We start from the raw sequence: 19,578 nt of genomic DNA, 5'->3' as shown, positions 1-19,578 counted from the left end.
CTGTTCGTGTAGGTAAGCAAACAGGTCAGCTGGCTCAGCTAGCTCAGCTGCACCCGAGAAGAACCTCCAGGACAGCAGGGACAGTTTATGATTTTGGTTAGCAAGTACTTTTTCGTTTGACGCCGGGAACTTACCATCTTTTCCTGTTCACTGGTGGGAGAAGAGAAATGAGCACGAGAGATGTCTCAAGCCAGCCATCACCAAAGTCGAAAGTAACGCCAGCTAAAGACGATGGTTAGCTAGTTTATCAACCGCAACCGCAACCGCGATCGCAGCCAGTCCTAAGCGGATGATGCAGATCTACCAAAATAGTACATACCTACCTAGTCAAGTCTCACTCGTAAACAGTCGCGCGGCTGTTGGCAAGTGGTAACCGCTCACGAGAATTCAAATCGCAAGCGAAAAGAAGGTGGACGGTCGCCAGTGTCGTATTCGAGCATCCTCGACCAATCAATGCAATGCCCTTCCCTCGTGTTTCATGTTTCTACACTAGCCTCAATGGGGACGACCTGACGATCCCACCAATCATTGACCCTGTCGGGCGTTCCTCAATTCTTCAAGCACTGCACAATTCTCCATGGGGGTGGGGACCCACTTGGGACGCGCGCTCCAGTCCGCTCCAGATGGAAAGAGAAAGGAGCGGGGCACCCGAGGAGTGTCAGACTGCCAAATGCACAGCTGCCTGCACAACCAACTTGCTTTGTTCGTGTTGCCTGCCCCTGGCAAACATCAACCGCAGTTCTTGCTTGGCAGGGTTCAAGTTCTTTGTGGACCGTAGGTAGGTAGTATTTCACATCTTTTGATCATCTGTGGTTTGCTCTCACAAAAGAGAGAGGAAGGAACACAATGAATGGCAATCAGAGGTACGAAACCTCACACATGCAAAGTTCGATTGCTTCTGGTAGAATCCATGGAAGACAGTCCCCGGCGGCACAAGTGTACGAGCGAGTGATATGACGCTGATTAGCACGGACAGATCGACTGGTTGTTGTTGCCCCCCTCTCTTGCTTCAAGGTTCCTTCCTTGCCAGTGAGTGTCCATCATCGATCGTCGTCTGATGGAACTGGAAATGGAAACAATTCCCGCCGTCAACACTTTCCTTGCGACAATCACGAACCACAACGCCTCCAGTCGCCCCCCTTCCTTCCACGCTCCACGCCTCCATCGAACAGCCGCCCATCCATCCATCCGTCCATTCAAAATACAGATCGTTTTTCTCTTTTTTTGCCGATCCCCGTCAGTATGCGGTACAGCGCAAAACATCTAGGGTGATGCCTGCAAAAACTTGGGGAAACGAAACAAAGCTACACCCAAAATAAGAAAGGTTCGAGGCACCTGGAGCGAATCCGCTTGCAATGGTACCTGAATGCCTCCATTCGATGCGTCAAGCTAGTGGTGTACACTAGTGTAGTGTAAAGCAAGCAATCCACAATGATCTGGAACTCCTCGATTGGCCCTCCCCGGCCGTCTTGTTTCCATCAACGGAAGGCATCGATGTGTTTGTGTTTGTCGATTATCGCGACGGACTCAGTGGTCCAGAACACATAGCACCAGGACAGACCTGAGCACCACGCATGAGGGCGAGATGGAGAGGACGGGAGAACACCCGTCAGTCCCCGTTTCTCATCTCCTACGTCCTTCCACGAGGTGTTCACAATTCACATCATGCAAGCCCAGTCTCTACAGTGTTCATCTTGTCCTTTCCCCGGGCATTGATCCCCATTGACCATTGGGGTTACCATATCTCCCATCCCCGTGCCCCGATCCCCCTCCTTCCTGCATACCGGGTGGGGTCCGGATCACCGTGGCACCCTTGGAACATCCTTGAGGCTAAAGTCAGTCGCCTGCATGGGCTGGAGCTCAGCCTGCCCCTTTCATCCTTTGCTCGGATCCTGGGGTGGGGCTCCACCACCATGAGGCTCCTAGAGGTATTGTGGTGGTGTCTGGTCAATAAAGCTGACGGTGGCCCAGCCCAACATGCCCGTCCGTTCTGTTCATTTTCCTGTTGGTGCCATTGTCTGTGTTCTATTTCGTCTTCCTTTCCTTTCTTCATCATCGTGCTGTTGCTTGCGATACGCCTTGAAGCCAACAATAGTGTTGACCATTTCCAATACGATCCTTCATCTTCTGTCCTTCTCTTCTTCAACTCGAAGCCTTGACTGTGCTTCATCTGCTTTCCTTTTCGAGAATCGACAGTCCATATAAACGCCACTGAGTAACCTGAAGCTCACATTTGCCTACCTTCATTTACGACCTGATCACACTCAACACTCGCTGGACGATTAAGTGCGGGACTGGAAAATATACGACATAGGGGGAAGAACAACAAACGAACAAGATTTTGAAGAATTTAACGATATACACCAAACCATCGCAATGAGGTTCGTCAAGTCAGTAAAGCCCGCGGCAGCGGCCATCTCCCTGATCTCGGCCGGCATCCCCAAATCCCTGGATATCAGCAGCACTAGTAAGTCGACATACCTGGTCAGGTTGTACCCCGTCACCTGGCACTAACACAAATAATCCCAGCTTCGGTCCAAAGCGTCGCCAAAACCATTGCCCAAAACACCATGTCTTTCTACAAGGGCACGGACGACCAGTTTGTTGATCTTGATGCCCCCTACTACTGGTGGCAATGTGGTGCCATGATGGGCAGCATGCTCGACTACTCCCACTACACCGGCGACCACACCTACGACAAGAAAATTGCAACTGCTATTGTCGCCCAAGCCGGCCCCGACTTCGACTTCATGTCCCCAGCTCATGCGGGCCAAGAAGGAAACGATGACCAGGCCTTTTGGGGTTTCACCGTTCTCGCTGCTGCCGAGCGTAACTTCCCTCAGCCCCGATCTGACATCCCGGGATACCTCGAACTTGGTGAAAATATCTGGAAATCACTTGCCTCGCGATGGGATACTTCGACCTGCAACGGTGGCCTGCGGTGGCAAATCTTTGCCTCGAACCCTAACGGCCTTGATTACAAGAACGCGGTCAGCAACGGCGGGTTTTTCCAGCTCTCGGCACGTCTAGCTCGCATTACTGGCAACCAGACTTACGTCGAGTGGGCAAACAAGGTGTGGGACTGGACCCAGGGAACTGGTATAATTAACGAATACTACCAGGTCCTCGACGGTGCCAGCTCCGCCAAGAACTGCTCCGACGTCAGCGCCGCCCATACGCCCTCCTTCTCCTACAGCCAGGGCATTTACACCTACGGCGCCGCAGTCATGGCCAACATCAGCACCGGTGCCGACCAGGATAAGTGGACCGACCGCACCAAGAGACTCCTCGAGAGCTCGCAAAACTACTTCACCCCCTTCGGCGACGTCAAGAACTCCACCGACGTCATGTACGAGCACGCCTGCGAGCACATTGACATTTGCAACACGGACATGCGCTCCTTCAAGGGGTACTTCTCCCGGTTCGTCTACGCCTCCAAGATTATGGTCCCCTCTATCAAGCCTACAGTCGATCGTTTGCTGCACACCTCCGCCAAGGCTGCTGCCCAGGGGTGCCAGGGTGGTTCTCAGGGAACCATGTGCGGAACGAAGTGGTATGTCGATGGGTTCTATGGAGATGCCGGGTTGGGAGAGCAGATGAGCGCGTTGGAGACGATTCAGGGAATCTTGATTGATCAGGCGAACCCGCCTCTGATGGGGGATGATATCAAGACTGTGAGGACTTTTTCATCATCGTCGTAACAGACGTCGAGTGATGAGACTCCTCCGGCTGGAAATGAGAGTCCAAAGACAAGTTCTGGGTCTTTGGAAAGCGTGGCGTCAGGGGTGAATGAGGTTAACTACCAATGGCTGTTATGGATATATGGGCTGGCCTGTGTTTTGGGTCTATGAGCTGCCACATCTTAACCTTGGAAGTGGTGATGTCGGTCAGATTGCTGAATTGTTTTGCAACGTCATTAACGTCATCATGGCCATCGCGCTAAGCATCTTCAGTTTGTGTCCTTTTCTTTCTTCGATTCTTCTGTATAGATAAGATATTTGGGATAGGCATGGTGATTTCGCCGGAACGAGACAAAATCAATGATGATTTACGCATTGCAAGACACTTGTTTTGAAATGGAAATAATCTAGCCACACTCTCTCTACAGGTGCTCGAGGGGCAACAGATCGGAACTGCATTAAGAAGATGCGGTATAACATATGAATATCGAGATCACAAATATTAACGATGACAGTTGTATGTTCTACTGATGGAAAGAAACTCATGAATTAGCCACGACAACGTCTAGTTGTGTAAACCTAAAAATACTAACCAACAAGGAAATCCACATTGTACAATACAGGGCTGCTTTGTTTGTTCGTGTGGTTCTTCTGAAGGTACAAAGCATGGGTAGAATACACAGTAAGGTCAATCTAGAGGATCATGGGCCTTGGAAAAAGAAAAACTCATTCCCGTTCGTAGAGTTTCGATAATGACCAGGTCTCTCAAATGCTACAGAAGCACCTCTCCGTTCTCTTTAGAATATGTTATCAAGGCATCCCTCCACGCCGAGACAGATCGTGGATGTCCGCCGTTTTCGTTGTCGGAGCTATTCTCACTGCTGGACTCCTCCGGCTGGGACCTGCTATAGTAGCCTTTATGATGTCTTGTCTGAAGCTAGCCGGATAAAATGGCATCATATGTCTTCGCTGCAGAACCGAAAGATTCAGCGCAAAATAGACAGGTTGAGAACTGAATCGGAATGGCATTTCCTGCCTTTCTCGAATGAGGATACCTCAGCACTTCTGTTGAGGGCGGCAAGGTCGATCTTTTTTCTTTTCTTTTCTTTTCTTATTTTTTATTCCGTCCAAAAAAGTAAAATAAAAATTATTTTACAGCATCTATCCGCGAGGATTTTGGTCGATTTCCCAAGTCTGGCGTTCTCTAGCCTTTTCTTTTTTTAAATTATTTTTTTTTTAATTTTTTTTTTTTTTTTTTTTTTTTTTTTTTTTTTTTTTTTTTTTTTTTTTACACCGATCTAACCAACAAACCAGGGCTGGATAGTACTAAAACTGACTGGAGGTGAGGAACGCACAGAAACCATCCTGTGGTTGTACTGTTGTGCTGTGATTTCAATGTGAGCAGCCGGTCATAACAAACGGGAAAACCTCACTACGCCGGGACCGGGACCAGGACTCATTCCCATCACGTCAAGACACCCCACCCCACATGGCTATCAAACGGCAACGACGACGGGGCCTTTCTAGCGTGTTGCCCTTCACAGATGCTCTTTCCGTTTCACTTCACTTCACTTCACTTCACTTCACTTCACGTTGTTGCAGTCTTTGTGCCAGGTTCTGGATGTTGACCGCCTTCAGGCAACCCTCATTGCGTACAATTGGTGAATGGAATTGTGGTTCAGCAACCGCTTTCCAGACCTTCACTTCATTTTTAACATTGATCATCTGACCTTCAACACATCACGCACCTGGAATCTTCTATTGGAAATCCGTGCCTCGGGCTTCCCATTCACCGGCACATTCTTCCAGTATTTTAGGCTTCCGCTCCCCCTCCTTACACTTTTCAACAACCAAATTACGGACACACATGGCTTTAAGCTCAACCTTTTGAAGTAACAACGTCGCGCTCTGGCGCATCTCCACCCAACTGAAAATATCCTCTATTGCTTCAGCACATCTCAGCAAAAAAGCCGTGATCATTCAAGCAAGCCATATACGACCGGCGCTCACTCGCCTCGGTCTCAGTCCGCACCAAAACGACAAGCCCCTCAGCACATTCGCCCTTTGATCACCCCAACACCACACCACGCTTTACTTCCGCCTGTCTTGTCGCTGATACGTACTCGTTGAGTAACACGACGGCGGCACGTACAAGAAATCACCTGCAGTACATATAGGTTCCTGCATGCGGCTCGCTTTACATACAGGCAGGTATTATCAACCTCCACTCACCCAGCAACTCATACCCTAGCCCTTTGCTACTTTTGATCTTTTCACATTAGTTATCATGTAGGTACTGACACCGATTATTTTGCCAGTAATCTAAGAATCGTTCTCGAACCGGAGAAGACGCATTACGACCGATACCATGGCTACAACTTTCCACCTCTTCCCTTTTCTCCCCTGGGAGCTGCGTGCTTGCATTTGGGAACTGACGGTCGAGCCTCGGACAGTCGACGTCCACGCGAAAAGATACTACCTTGAAACGAACAAGAATCTAGAGACGGCTCCTTCCAGTCAGCAAGCGTACGCGCGGCTGGTCTCGACCACGCCCGTGCCAGCAACTCTACAAACTTGCCGCGAGTCGCGCAATCTCGGACTGTATCAAAAGGGCCTTTCTGAGGTTGAAGTTGTCCCGGAGGGCGGCGAGAGGCGTTATGTCTGGCTGAACTTTGACATTGACACGATCGACTATGGACGGGATAACCTTTACAACTACCGTTGGGCTGCGCAGCCTGTCAAGCGTCTCAAATACAGGAGTCGAAAGTTCCACTACTGCGATGTCCGTTCATTCAACTTTTTTGAGAACTTGATAGAGGCTCACATAGATTGCTTCAACGAAGAAGGCCTGGATGAATGGTACCACATCTTTGGACCCTTCGTGCTCACCTGCGATCGCAGAAACATACACTTGATCCAATCGGAAAACAATCGCACAACTACTGCTCAGGAACTGGAAGAGGAAATCCAACGTCGGGAAGAGGAGGATCTTGCAGAGTTTGCAAACCTTGATCCGGTTCCAGTTTCTGAGATGTTTGCCGGACTTGACATTGACTCATTGATGCCCACCATCCTGCATGTCGCCGACATCATGACGGCTCGGAACACGGAAGGCAACAATTGAGAAGGGGTAATTGTATGGGAGGCTTTTCTGCCAGGGAATCCTCTAGGCTTCGCAGTATCTAGACAAAAAAAAAACCAACGGTCTAGGGGCGATCATTCACATCAAAAAGCTGGATAGACAAAAGATCCGTACAATGTCTTGATTACTTGGCTATCACAATGTATCGCGATTTCACATGAATCATTCGCAAATTGCAACCATCGATGTCCAGATGAAGATTGCGAGTGGACATTTCTCACAGACAGCCACAGGATAGTTGAGCAGCCATTGAGAGATTTCATGCCCCCTTCTTTTTTCTTTTTTCCCGACTTGCTCGTACAATCGTGTGTCTCCCAGTGTTTTTGACCACTCTCTTTACAATTTTGTCCAGCAAGGCTCACTGATTCTTCTCTGGCGAAACTTGTTACGGCGATGCTTTGCATCCGTTTACTGTGTCAGGAGAGTCTGTAACCCACCTACCAATGTCCGCCCTCTTCAGACAGATATTCATACCCACCCATGTTTCCGTTACATATTTAGTTGATATTTCTAGATAAGATGAGCTTGAGGCCATAGATAAACAAAAACAAAAAAAATTCTTGCACTGTCGTGCTGTGACTTCTACCATGACTGCAACTGAGAAGATCAGTTACGAGTAGTTCCAGACACAGAACGGGCGATATCGCAAGTTGAGTCTAGGATAATGTAACTGTCCTCGTGATTAGTGACATTGTTGAGTGAAGGCAGTATTGTGCGAGGCGTTGGTATGTCGCAGAACCCCAGTAACTCAGGAGCGACTACTCTCAGGACGGCCGGGGGTTGGGGGGGGCCGGGGTCCGGGGCACGGGTAAAAGTTGCAAGAAAATAGAGAACATGGAAGTTAAAGTTACGCTGGGAGAAACAAGGGCTCGGAATGAGTGGTGAAACACTGCAAATGATCTAAGGCTGCGTTTGTTCTGGTACGGTTGCAGTATAAACCGCCCCATACGGCCATTTCTGTACGATAACCGTACAAAAGAGCGATCATTTGGTTAATTGCCGTACAGAAATACAATCTACAACCCCCTTATTCGGGTTAGGGTTATATGTGGCCAGAAAACCGTACAAATTTAGCATTGCCGTACAAAATCACCAAAATGCAGACCAGCCCCAAAGCGCCGTAGCATGCCGTATACCTACCTCTACTTACAGTCTGCACTCTGTAATGCCCTGTAAGCTCTAGGGATTTTAGTGTATTCGTGCGACGCCTTTGCCCTATAAGCCGCCTAAAAGAAGAAAAATCAACCAAATGAAACTAGTAGTACACTGGTGATTTGGGGTGGTATACAAGAACATATGCGTTGATTTTCTGCAGTGATTTTTTTTCGAATTTTCAGTAAGGATACTGGATCAGAAGACGCACTTTCTAGATTGAATAGATTTGAATAGTTAGTATAGATAAAAGACAAAGAATAAAGGGCTAACCTAATAAGATAATGGACTAGAAGAGGTAGAAAAACAGGGATAATAAAAGGAAAAAAGATAAAAAAGGAAGGACAAGACATAAAACCTCGGAGGGCAAGATAGCAGATCATCACGATATTTATTTATTTTTTACTATATTAGATGATTAATTTTTTAGTTTTAAATTCTTAAAAGAAAAAAAGAATGGTTTTCTTTTAGTGATTTTTAATTATTTACCTCTATTTACCTATTATATTAATTAATCCTTTATTCTTCTCGAAGGAATATTTACTTATTTCTTTATCTACCTCTAGGAAGAGGATATTAAAAAATCCAATAGCTATCCTTATTTTCTAAAGAAAATTGAATATTAAATTATATAATAAGATGCGTAACGTTAGTAAATTATATTTAGCTTAATACCTCCTATCTCAACTATCCGAAAAAGGTTTAGAAATTACTTACTACCTTACTCTGCCTAATTAAACATCCGAAAACTATAGTCCTTATACTAACTATAGTAGTATTAGTATTATTATTATAGTTTTCTCGCTATTTTAAATTAATAATAAGGATGAGATAGGTGTTAAACCCTATACTAAATTAGTTAAAACGAATATAGGAATTTTATAATTTCCTACCTTCATTAAAATTTACCTAATAATTACTAGTAAGGCCTAATTAATTATTATAGAGAAAGTTTAAATAGCCTTATTTCAAAAAAACATAAAGATCCTTAGTACTGGATACTCGCTATAGTCCGGAGCTTTCGATAATATCCAATATACAACTATATTAGTAATTATATTAAGATTGCTAATAATATAACTAATTAGTAGTTATCTAACTATTATTCAAATATAATATTGGAATACAAATAATAGAATAAATAATTAACAAAAAAAATATACGAACGAATATCCGAATAATAATAATTAAATATAAATAAATATAAATAATAAATAAATTACTAAATAATAGTAGTTTAACTATATAACCCAATAAATAAATAAATATCCGACTAATAGTACCTAAATAATAATAAAAATAAATAATTAATAGGCTATTTAAATAGTAGTTTAATTAAAAAACTATTTAAAAACAATAAATAACGAAAGAATCTATCAATAAACTAAAGTAAATATTAACTTTAGGCCTTTAGGGACCAATATCCCTAAGTCCGTAATATATAACCCCTACCTAAATATAAAAAGATTAGACAATACTTAAACCCTTTTTCTTCGAAAATTTATAATTAGTCCCTAAAAGGAAGGGTACTAATTATTACCTCCGAACTCTTCCTTCGCGTAATATACTAGTAATAATTATTAATAGACTCTAAGGATTGTAATTATTACTATTATTGCGTTTTAAGAATTAAAAGGAGGTAATTAATTATTATAGGTCCTTATTAGAAGGGTTTTAATAATAATATTATTAATACAAATAGAAACTACCGCTTTCAAATACTAATAATAAAGGTAGAAAGGAAGAAAAGATAGAAAATAAGAACCGAAGAAGTTTCTTTTACTTAAAAAAAGAAAGAGGAAAAGAATATTAAAAAAATAAAAAGAAAGGAAAACCGAATAGCGATTTCTAATTAAAGAGGGTATAGTAATACCTAATTAGTAGGAAAGTAATTAAAAGGAAATTAAAAACCTTTAAATCCGAAAGGAAAAGAAAATAAGAGGTAGATTAAATAATATATAAGTAGAATAAATAATACTAATAGGATCCAAAATAATAGGAATATCTTTATAATCCTAGTTTCGTACCCCAATTAAGAAGTATTAAATTAACCTCCTATATTAATACTAAAACTATTCTTATTATCCCTTCCAAATCCTACTCTTCCTTCTTCTACCTCTATATTAGAATTTACCTTTTTCCCTTTTCTACAACTTAATTAATCTCTAACCCCTTCGCTAATCCTATTAAAATACTTATTATTAATTTTTTTTAAAAACCTTTTATTAAACCTAAGTAGGTATTACGGGCAAAGGGTAGATGGTAGATGTGACTATGTGTAATTGTACGAAGGAGAAAGGAAGAGAAGTATAGCCGAGTGCCTAGAAGGCTAGCCTTATGAAGGCAACCGCCAGCGGATCTAACAAACCCGCGGCAGGCAGCGTTCTAACCAATTAGCTACCGGTAATAATCGGTTTGCCGGTAGTAATAATAGTATACAATAATTTTAGAAGCTACTGTATATTAGTACTAAATATAAAGTATATAGGCTAACCCTATAATACTTCCTTAAATTAAAAGAAGTTATATAATTAACTAATATTATATAAAATAATAGAAATCCTTATTAAATAAGCAGTCCGTTTTTGAAAAATCCTTATTACTACTAGTAATTATTATTATAACCTCCGCTACAGAGCTAAAACCTCCCGCTCTACCTCCTTCTCCTTCCGTTTTTTCTCCGCCGCTACCCAAACCAGCGGGTATAGCACCTCCGGGTATCCGTTATAGAAGGCCTATATAGTATTAGGGGCTATAGATACGTTGGTGCGTAGTTACTATAATAGTATATATAGAAGTACCTAAATAATAAAGTATTCCTAATAGCCTTTATTATTCTTCTAGTATTTATTAATCCTCTTAAATTTATATTCTATTAAATCCTCCTTATTATCGGTCCTCCTTATAATTCGGCCGTAGTTAGTACGAACATCCTATTCTCTTATATCTATTTGCCCCGGAAAACCTTACTTATTCTACAATTTAATTTTATTGATATAGAATATTAAGTTATACTTTATATTAATTGGGAGTTTAAGCGTAATTTAATAGCTATCCGCTTTAACAATTTCGAACGGTCCTTCGAAGAAGGGTATAAATTTAACCTAAGGGCGGCCAGTATCGAGGTTCTTAGTATTAAGTAGGACCCTATCTCCCTTCTTATATTTCGGTGCGTCGGTTTATTAGATATTCATATTATTTTTATAGTACTATTATATTTACTAGGTTTGACTTATAACAAAGTTTAAAATTTATTTAAATCAATTAGTTAGTTCGTTAATTTTAAAATATTTAATTTATTATACTACTAATATCTTTAACGGGTATAGTTTTACTAATTCGATATCTATACAGGGGTAGAAATTATAATTAGTAAAGAAAGGAAAGATACTAGTAATTTTAGAAATTAAATTATTCCTAGCGAATTCTACAATTAGTAGCTAATTTATTTAATCGTCCTATACCTAATTAATATAAAGGCGAAAATATTTTTCTATTTTAGTATTAATACGCTCAATCTAGCTATTAATAGTAGAATAGAAAATTAAAGAGGGTTTAAAGGCAACCTCTAATTATAATAATAAAGCTTTCTAAAATTATAAAATAAATTAAATATTATAATTAGAAATAATAGAATTTAATAGATTGTAAATACTATAAATTTTCTCTATAAAACGTTTTATTAATTCCTCTACCGTTAAACTTACAGTAGGGATATAATATTGTATTTTTATTAGCCGATCGATAATAATAGTAATATATTTAAAATCTTATTCGTAGTATAAATAGGGTATAAGTAGGGTAATATAATCGATTGAAATATCCTTCTATAGTACGAAAAGTACTATTAACGGTTTTAAGAAACTATAAGGGGTGTATTATAATAATTTAGATTTAATATATACTAAATAAATTTTATAGTACGACCGGATTATAATATATATTCCTAATTAAAAGAAGGACTATAATAATAACAAATAAATCTTTTTATAACCTAAGTAGCCGGCGGCCAGCGAATTATAAATACATTAAAGGAACAAGAAATAAAATTTTATATTAGTAGGGTCGACGAAGACAGTACTACAGAAGTACGCCCGTCTTTAAATTATATAATATTCAGCGAAGGGGACCCGTTTTATATAATCTTTAACCTCTTTAAATTATATTTAATAGTTAAAGTCCGTTAAATATATAATAATATCCTAAAATATTATCAATTTTTTATAACCCTCTACTATTAAATTATTTATTAATTTCTCGTTTAATACCTCTAAATTATAAATATATTTAGTATTAATATTAACCTCTTTATTTCTATCCTCTAAAATAAATATTCTATTAACAAAAATATTATAGTTAAATAAAATTTTATTCTTAATTAATAGCCTTTTATTAGTATTATCCTTAAATAAGTTTTTTAGCTTCCTACTTAATACGTTAGGACGTACTTATAAAAATTTAAGGTAGTATTTAATTATAAAATTAAAATAGAAGAAGAATTAAAATTAATATATATAATAGGGGGTAAATTACTTATTAATTATAAAGGTCTTTAAACTTTTGTAGTCGGTAAGGACTTTAAACAGTTCTTAAGCACTTTCCAACTTAGAATACTATTTTTCGAGGGCTTTAATAATAGCGAATAACTCCTTATTATAAATATTATAATTATATTCGGCCGAAGAGTATTGCTAGTTAAAGTAAGCAATTAAATATAAAACTCCCTTCTTATTATATTAGAATAGAATACTATTATAAACTTAATTCGAGGTATCCGTTTCGACGACGGTCTATTTAGATTAATTGTAAATTCGAAGTACCGGGCTATTATTAAAGGCTTTCTTAAGGGTTTTAAAAGATTTTTAATATTAATTAGTCTATTACTAATTAATCGACTTCTTTATTAATTTATATAGCGGATTAATAATAATTAAAAAGTATTTAATAAATCGTCGGTAGAAATTAGTAAAGCTTAAGAAATACTACAATACTCTCTTAGTCTTTAGAGCTTCCTAAATTACAATAATAGAAACTTTATTAGGATTTATTTTAAGTCCTCCTAGTATAATAATTAGATTTAGGTATTTCGTCCTTGTAATATAGAATTCGTATTTATCGATATTGATTTGAAATCCTATTTAGATTATTTATTGGAGGACCTCCTTAATATAATCCTCGTAGTCTTCTTCGTTATTCAAATAAACTAGGACATTATTAAGGTACGCTATTATATATATATTAAGGATATTATATAGAATATTATTAATATAGTTCTAGAAAGTCCTTAGGGCGCTTTAGAGGCCGAATAGGTAAATAATAGATTTATAGAAGCTAAACCGAATAATAAAAGTAGTAAATTATTTATATCCCTCCTTTATACGAATTATATTAAATATAATAATTATATTAAGTTTAGTAAAAATCTTCGTATAATAAATTACGTTAAGGGTTTCCTTAATTAACGGTAAAGGGTAATATAATTTTAGTATTATATTATTAATACTATAGTAGTCGATACAAATACGGACGCCGCTACCGGGCTTTTTAATTAAAAAAATAGGAGACGCGGCTATAGATTGAAATAGACGGATAAAGTTCTTTCTTAGGTTATTATTAATCTACTTTTTAATAATACTAACCTTTATTAGGGATATACAATATAGCTGTATATTAGGAGGAGTTACCCCTAATTATAATTTAATTTTATAGTTATATAAATAGTAAAGCGGGATTTCTTCGGCTAAGGAGGGGAGGAACGCTACTACTTTATTAATATACTAGCAACCCTCTAACTTCTTTAAGAAGGCGATAATCTCGTTTCTTATTTTAATTAGGCGATTGGTTTTATTAAGGAACTTTTTTGTATTTTTATCGGAGATTTTGGCTAAATATACCTACTAAATCGTCTCCTTATAAAATAGCGTATTTTAATTAAAGTTATTAATTAAATAAATTACCTTAGTTAAAACTATTATTTCCTGAAATTCTTTAAATAAATAAATATTAATTAAATTATTAATAAAAGGGTAGAGGAGGGGAGGGAGATTTTCTTTATACTGTTAATTATTATTAACTATAATATTTACAATTATTTCCTTAGTTAAATCTATATTCCGGATTTTAACCGCAGTAGTTAACCTCTTGAATTTGGTATAGTTCGTAATATACGGCTATAGGCGTTAGAATTCGTAGACGAAATTAAAAATAATTGCGTTGAGTTTTTTAATATTACTTAGTTCGATAGAAGAAGTCCTATTAAAGTTACGGTAGTAATTGGCGCGGAGGTGCTTTATACTTACGGAAACGTACTAATTATTTAGATAAATATAGGGGTTATAATATATTAAATTCTTAGTTTTAATAAGAAGGGCCGCCGTACTTATAATACTAATTTTAAATCCAACTTTATTAGTTATTAGCGCTTTAATAAGGGGCGAAATAAATTAGTAATTATCCTAAAAAGTAAACGAAGTCCTTTTATTATTCCTTACTGTAGGAGATAGCAGCGGTAGTAGTAGTAGCGATTCTACTTAAGTAGGGCAAATAACTCTGTTCCCTAGGTTTATTATTAGTATTTATAGTAGCGGTAGTAGTATTAATTTTATTCGAATAGGGTTAATAGTTAGTATCCTTCGGACGGGAAAAGCGGCTTCGTACTTCGGAATTAATTAGTAAAATAGAATATTCTTACTATAAATAGCTACAATCGAAATTAGGTTAGTAAGAACTTTCGGCGCTATTAATTAATCCCTAAGAAAGTTAATAAGTAAATAATAATTTCGATAAATAGGGTTAGTAAAATATATTCTATACCAATCGTAATTAATTTTAAGTTTATAGTATTATATTTAAAGGAATCCTAAAATTACCGAATAGTTCTTTAAAATATTATAAACTAAAAAGGTAATTATCTTACTATAGTACCCAATCCGGAATTTAACTATTACCCCTTTAGAAATAATACTTTTAATTACCCTATTAGTAAGGACGAGCTTCTTTGCTTAGCGGAGGCGAAAATAGGGAAAGTTATATTTAACTATAAAAGAATAATTAATAAAGGCGAATACGGAATAGCCAAAATCGATAAGGGTAATATAATAATTTTTGTATAATTTAGTTATAATGTAAGAAAATAAGAGTATTGAATTTAGGGAAGTAGAACTATTTAATAATTATATTTTAACTTCTTCTAAACCCTCTAATTCTATAGAATTTAAAACTCGTTTCTACAACAACGATAGGAAAGGCTTCTATACGCAATTAGGCATAGAGGCTAAGCGTTTTCCGGCTCATTATAATACTTATTACCGGCTACGGCGGCGGTAGTAATTGTAATTAAGGTAGTAGCGGCGATAGTGGGCGTAATTTCAGCAGCGCGGACTTTTTCTTTATTGCAACGGCCCTTACTTCTTCCCCTACCCTTATTCTTCTTACCTTTATTGTACTAAGGGCCCTAGGAATTATAATTAACTAAAGTAAAGTAATTATAGACGATATAGCTATTACTACTATAATAATAGTATTTACCTTCGCAGGTATATTAATTAAGAACGTCCTTATAAATAAAGATAGCAAAGTCGATGGCGTCGAAGTCTATTTTATTACCACCCTAATTAATAGGGATATTATTAATATTATACGAATTAGTACCATCTATATTAGTATTAGTATTGCCGGAGCCTCTACCGGTAAGGGCACCATTATTAAAAATCCGGGTATTTATTTTATAATAGTAATCGGCATCTTTTAAATTACCAGCGATAGTACGGTAAATTGTAAATTATTTTTTAAAGTTATTAGTTTTAGGAAGGTTATAGTACGCAAAGGCGTTATAAAAGCGCTTATTAATTTTATTATGTAGGTAGTAAACCGTTATAGAGTTATTGAGGCTATAGAGGTTTATTAGGTTGGTAAATTCCAATTTAAATTCTGTAAAAAATATATTTTTTATAAAGAACTCCTCGAAGCGACAGCTAACGTCCATTTTTAAATTAATATTCTAGAAACGGGTAACTAGGTATTTTATAAATTCAATATTTATCTTTTAACGTTAAGAATTTGTATCTCCTCTATTTTAAATAATATTTAAATTATTTTAAATACCGGATAAAATTTTAAGATCTAATAGTATAGCAATATAAATAATTTTAATATTCTTATTAATATATAAGAGGGGGTTATACTTCTACTAGAATTAGATACAGAAATACTATACCTTAAAAATTTCGTACTTGCAAATGGTATTAATATTCTCCTTATTAGTAAAAATCGGCGGATTCTCTACAATCTACCTTAAAAACAATATCTTACTAGCGCTAGTACCGGATATTTTAATAAAGTTATTATATAAGGACTTAATATTAGTATTGTAGGACTTAAATATAGTATAGTCTATAGTAAAATTATCGAACTTCTTTTAAAGAGTATTAAATTCGGTTATTAAATTAAAATAATCGAAATTCTTCTGATTAAAATTATCTTAAGCTTTAGTAACTACCGTACAAACGGTTTACAATTCGTCCTTACTATATTCGAAGTTAATAGTAATATCTTTATATTAAATAAGGTTGTTATAGTAAAGGCGATCGAACGGAGTAATAATTGAGCGGAAGGCGGGGTTTTAAGTAATATTATTAATTGTGTTGAAATAGGTATAGAGAATAGCTTTCTTTTCCTCGTTATTATTAATACTAATAAGAAGGTCGTTGACTATTATCGAAGGAAAGAATTTAATGAATATTATTTAATAAATAGCGATATTAGTAGTACTAACAACTTTGTTAAATATTTCGTAAATGTCGTTTAAATTAAATAACGTACTTCTAAGAAGGGCACCGAAATTAATAAAATTGTTAGTATTATTAACGGGTAAGAAGGATGCGTAATTACTACTCTTATTATTCGATATAAGAAAGATAAGTAGTTATACGAAATAGTTTCTTATCCTTTAAATAAAGAATACCTACCCTTATTTATTAAATAAAGGGAATAGGACTAGGATTATAACTATTATAATTATAATTATCGGTCGGAGCTTTAGGGTACTAAATTTGGCGATTCGTCGACGAGGCGATTCTTGTACGTACGTACTAATGTTGGAAATTAATTGCGTATTAAAAGAAAAGTTTTTATACTATAAATATAATAATTAAAAGGTACAATTAATTATTATAAGCAAAGGGTAGATAGTAAATATAACTATACGTAATTGTACGAAGGAGAAAGGAAGAGAAGTGTAGCTGAGTGCTTAGAAGGCTAGCCTTATAAAGGTAACCGCCGGCGGATTTAATAAACCCGCGGTAGGTAGCGTTCTAACTAATTAGCTACCGGTAATAGTCAGCTTACCGACGGTAATAACAGTGTACGGCAGTCTTAGAAACTGCTATACGCTAGCACTAGGTATAAGGCACACAGGCTAACCCTGTGATAGTAGGGATAATTACTATTAAATCCCTAGCTACTATTATAATAGCGAATATAACTGGCCTACTATAGAAAACCTACTAGTATATCCACTTAACCCTATTCGTACTTTATATTTATATACCTTATTTACCTTTTTACTTAATTTTTAAACCCAACCTCCGCCTTCTCGTATTACTCTTTTATAACCTATCCAATCGCCTTTAGGACTTTATTATATTAAATTAAAGATTAATTATTCCTAAAGTTTTAAATTTAAATAATATCCTTCGACCTACTAAAATCCCTGTCCCCTTACCCCTACTTCTACCCCTTCTAATTATTATAAATATCTTTCTTTAAAACTATTAAAATTAAATATTATAATACCTAAGTAATTTAATTAATTGTAAGAATTTAAATATAAAGTATAGTAAATATTAGGTAATAACCTATTAAATAATAACCTTTCAAGTAATAACCCGCTTAAAGGTCTATTTAATATATACCTAGCGCAAATATTAATAGGCAAAACTCTTGCAACTTCCTTTATAAAAGACTATACGCTTAAAATCAAATTTAAAAGGAAGAATATTATTATATACTTAAAGGAATTCAATAATAGGGTTTAAAATTATTACTTTTCTAATAAGGTTAAATTAAATACCTAGTATTCGTAGTATACCCTAAACGCCCGAAAGATTTATAGAGAAATAGCGAAGGATGCTACTACTAAGGGTACCTAAACGTAGAAAGAATTCTATTATTATTTTAAATAAGAATTTTTAACGTTAGACCCTAATTAAACGGATAATAAAACTACTATATTAAAAATCTTCTATAGTAAATTAATTCTTTATAATAGAGAAAAGATTATTAAGGCTATACTTAAATATTTAATACTTTTAATAAAGTAACTAAAGAAAGAGAAGGATTTTATTTAATTTATAGCTATACGCAACTTCTATAAGAAGCTTACAAAGAAAATTAAAAGAATAATTATAACGACTATAGGCCTAAAAGAAAAAGTCTACCAAATAACCTAGTTACAATTCTATATTAATATAATTAAAATTATCTACGAATATTTCGATTTCAAAGATAATACTAGCCCTAGTAATAAGGAGGATAATTTATTAAACGACAACCTTGGCGGGGCTTAAATTAAAAAAAAATATTAGCGGTTATTAATAAGAAAAGTAATTTAATTAAATTAGATAGTAATTCTAATTAGCCTTCTCGCAAGAAAACTCCTTTAGCGGCTTAAACTACTATTTTAATACCTACTATATCCTATTTAATTAAGAAATCAGATATTAAAAAGATAATTGAAGAATTTAGCTAAATAAGAATCCTATAGTCCCAATTTAATAAAAAGCTAGTAAAGAAATAGAAGGAGGAAATTCAAATTAACTTCTTATTAATAACTAATTAGAATAACGCCACTAATAATAGGAAGGGCTATATAGGTAGTTCCTCTATAAGAGGTAAAAGCAGAAGAAAAGGTAGTAAGGGAGGTAATTAGAGTTATAGAAATTCCCGCTAAGTCTATTACTACTAGTATAGTAGTAACTACTAGTAAAACTAATATTAAAAAATAATTAATAATATTCAAAAAGGCAAACTAGCTATTTATCGGCCTCGAAATCCTATATTTACCTTACAAATAATTATAGTTATTAGTAATAAAGAAGATTATAACAATTTTATTCTTAATAAATTAATAGTTTTAATTGCTGAAGAAGGAAAGTTAAGACTTCTAATATAATCCTAAATAATAATTTATAGGATATTCCCTAAATATAAAATTATCTTCGATTATTAGGAAAAAAATATTTAGGTACTAAAGAGAAAATGCTAATTCGAACCAAAATTTTCTTTATTGCCTAATAACGCCCATAGTAAATAGTAATAACAAAATAGTAATTCGAATACCTCTATAAACGTAATAGATATTAATCTATTAAAGTACTATTATATAGCTAATGGATTAAATGTTACTTAAAAAGTATACCGGAGGTCTCCTACCGAATATAAAGTCGTTATAATTTGTTAAACGCTAATAGAATACCCCTAAACCCTTAATAGCTACTTTATTAATTAATTCTATATAATTAAAAGTTACCCAATCCTACTACTATTCTAAAAGTAAGTACCTTAAAATTTAAGGAATATATTAAAAAAATCCAATATTATAATTAT

At 35.9% G+C, this 19,578-nt stretch overlaps 2 protein-coding genes across 2 annotated transcripts; both read left to right on the top strand.

The window, feature by feature from the left end:
* The first annotated feature begins 1,985 nt into the window (after positions 1-1,985).
* On the top strand, positions 1,986-4,193 carry gh76-5 (glycosylhydrolase family 76-5). Its single transcript, XM_952838.3, has 2 exons — positions 1,986-2,467; positions 2,530-4,193. The coding sequence occupies exons 1-2, from the start codon at positions 2,377-2,379 to the stop codon at positions 3,699-3,701; spliced, it is 1,263 nt and encodes a 420-aa protein (XP_957931.2). The 5' UTR covers positions 1,986-2,376; the 3' UTR covers positions 3,702-4,193.
* A 1,855-nt stretch (positions 4,194-6,048) lies between these two features.
* NCU09939 (hypothetical protein) lies at positions 6,049-6,912 on the top strand (the record flags this gene model as incomplete). Its single annotated transcript, XM_952840.2, has 1 exon — positions 6,049-6,912. The coding sequence occupies one exon, from the start codon at positions 6,049-6,051 to the stop codon at positions 6,802-6,804; it is 756 nt and encodes a 251-aa protein (XP_957933.1). The 3' UTR covers positions 6,805-6,912.
* Positions 6,913-19,578: the final 12,666 nt, after the last annotated feature.

This window comes from Neurospora crassa, linkage group IV (assembly GCF_000182925.2).
Source record: "Neurospora crassa OR74A linkage group IV, whole genome shotgun sequence".
Lineage (NCBI taxonomy): Eukaryota > Fungi > Ascomycota > Sordariomycetes > Sordariales > Sordariaceae > Neurospora > Neurospora crassa.
This window is presented reverse-complemented; position numbering and strand designations above follow the sequence as displayed.

Bases quoted from the DNA above. Each gene is read 5' to 3' on its own strand.
- gh76-5 (XM_952838.3), top strand. From the start codon at position 2,377: ATGAGGTTCGTCAAGTCAGTAAAGCCCGCGGCAGCGGCCATCTCCCTG. The intron at 2,468-2,529 runs GTAAGTCGACAT...AAATAATCCCAG, and splicing joins CCTGGATATCAGCAGCACTA to CTTCGGTCCAAAGCGTCGCC.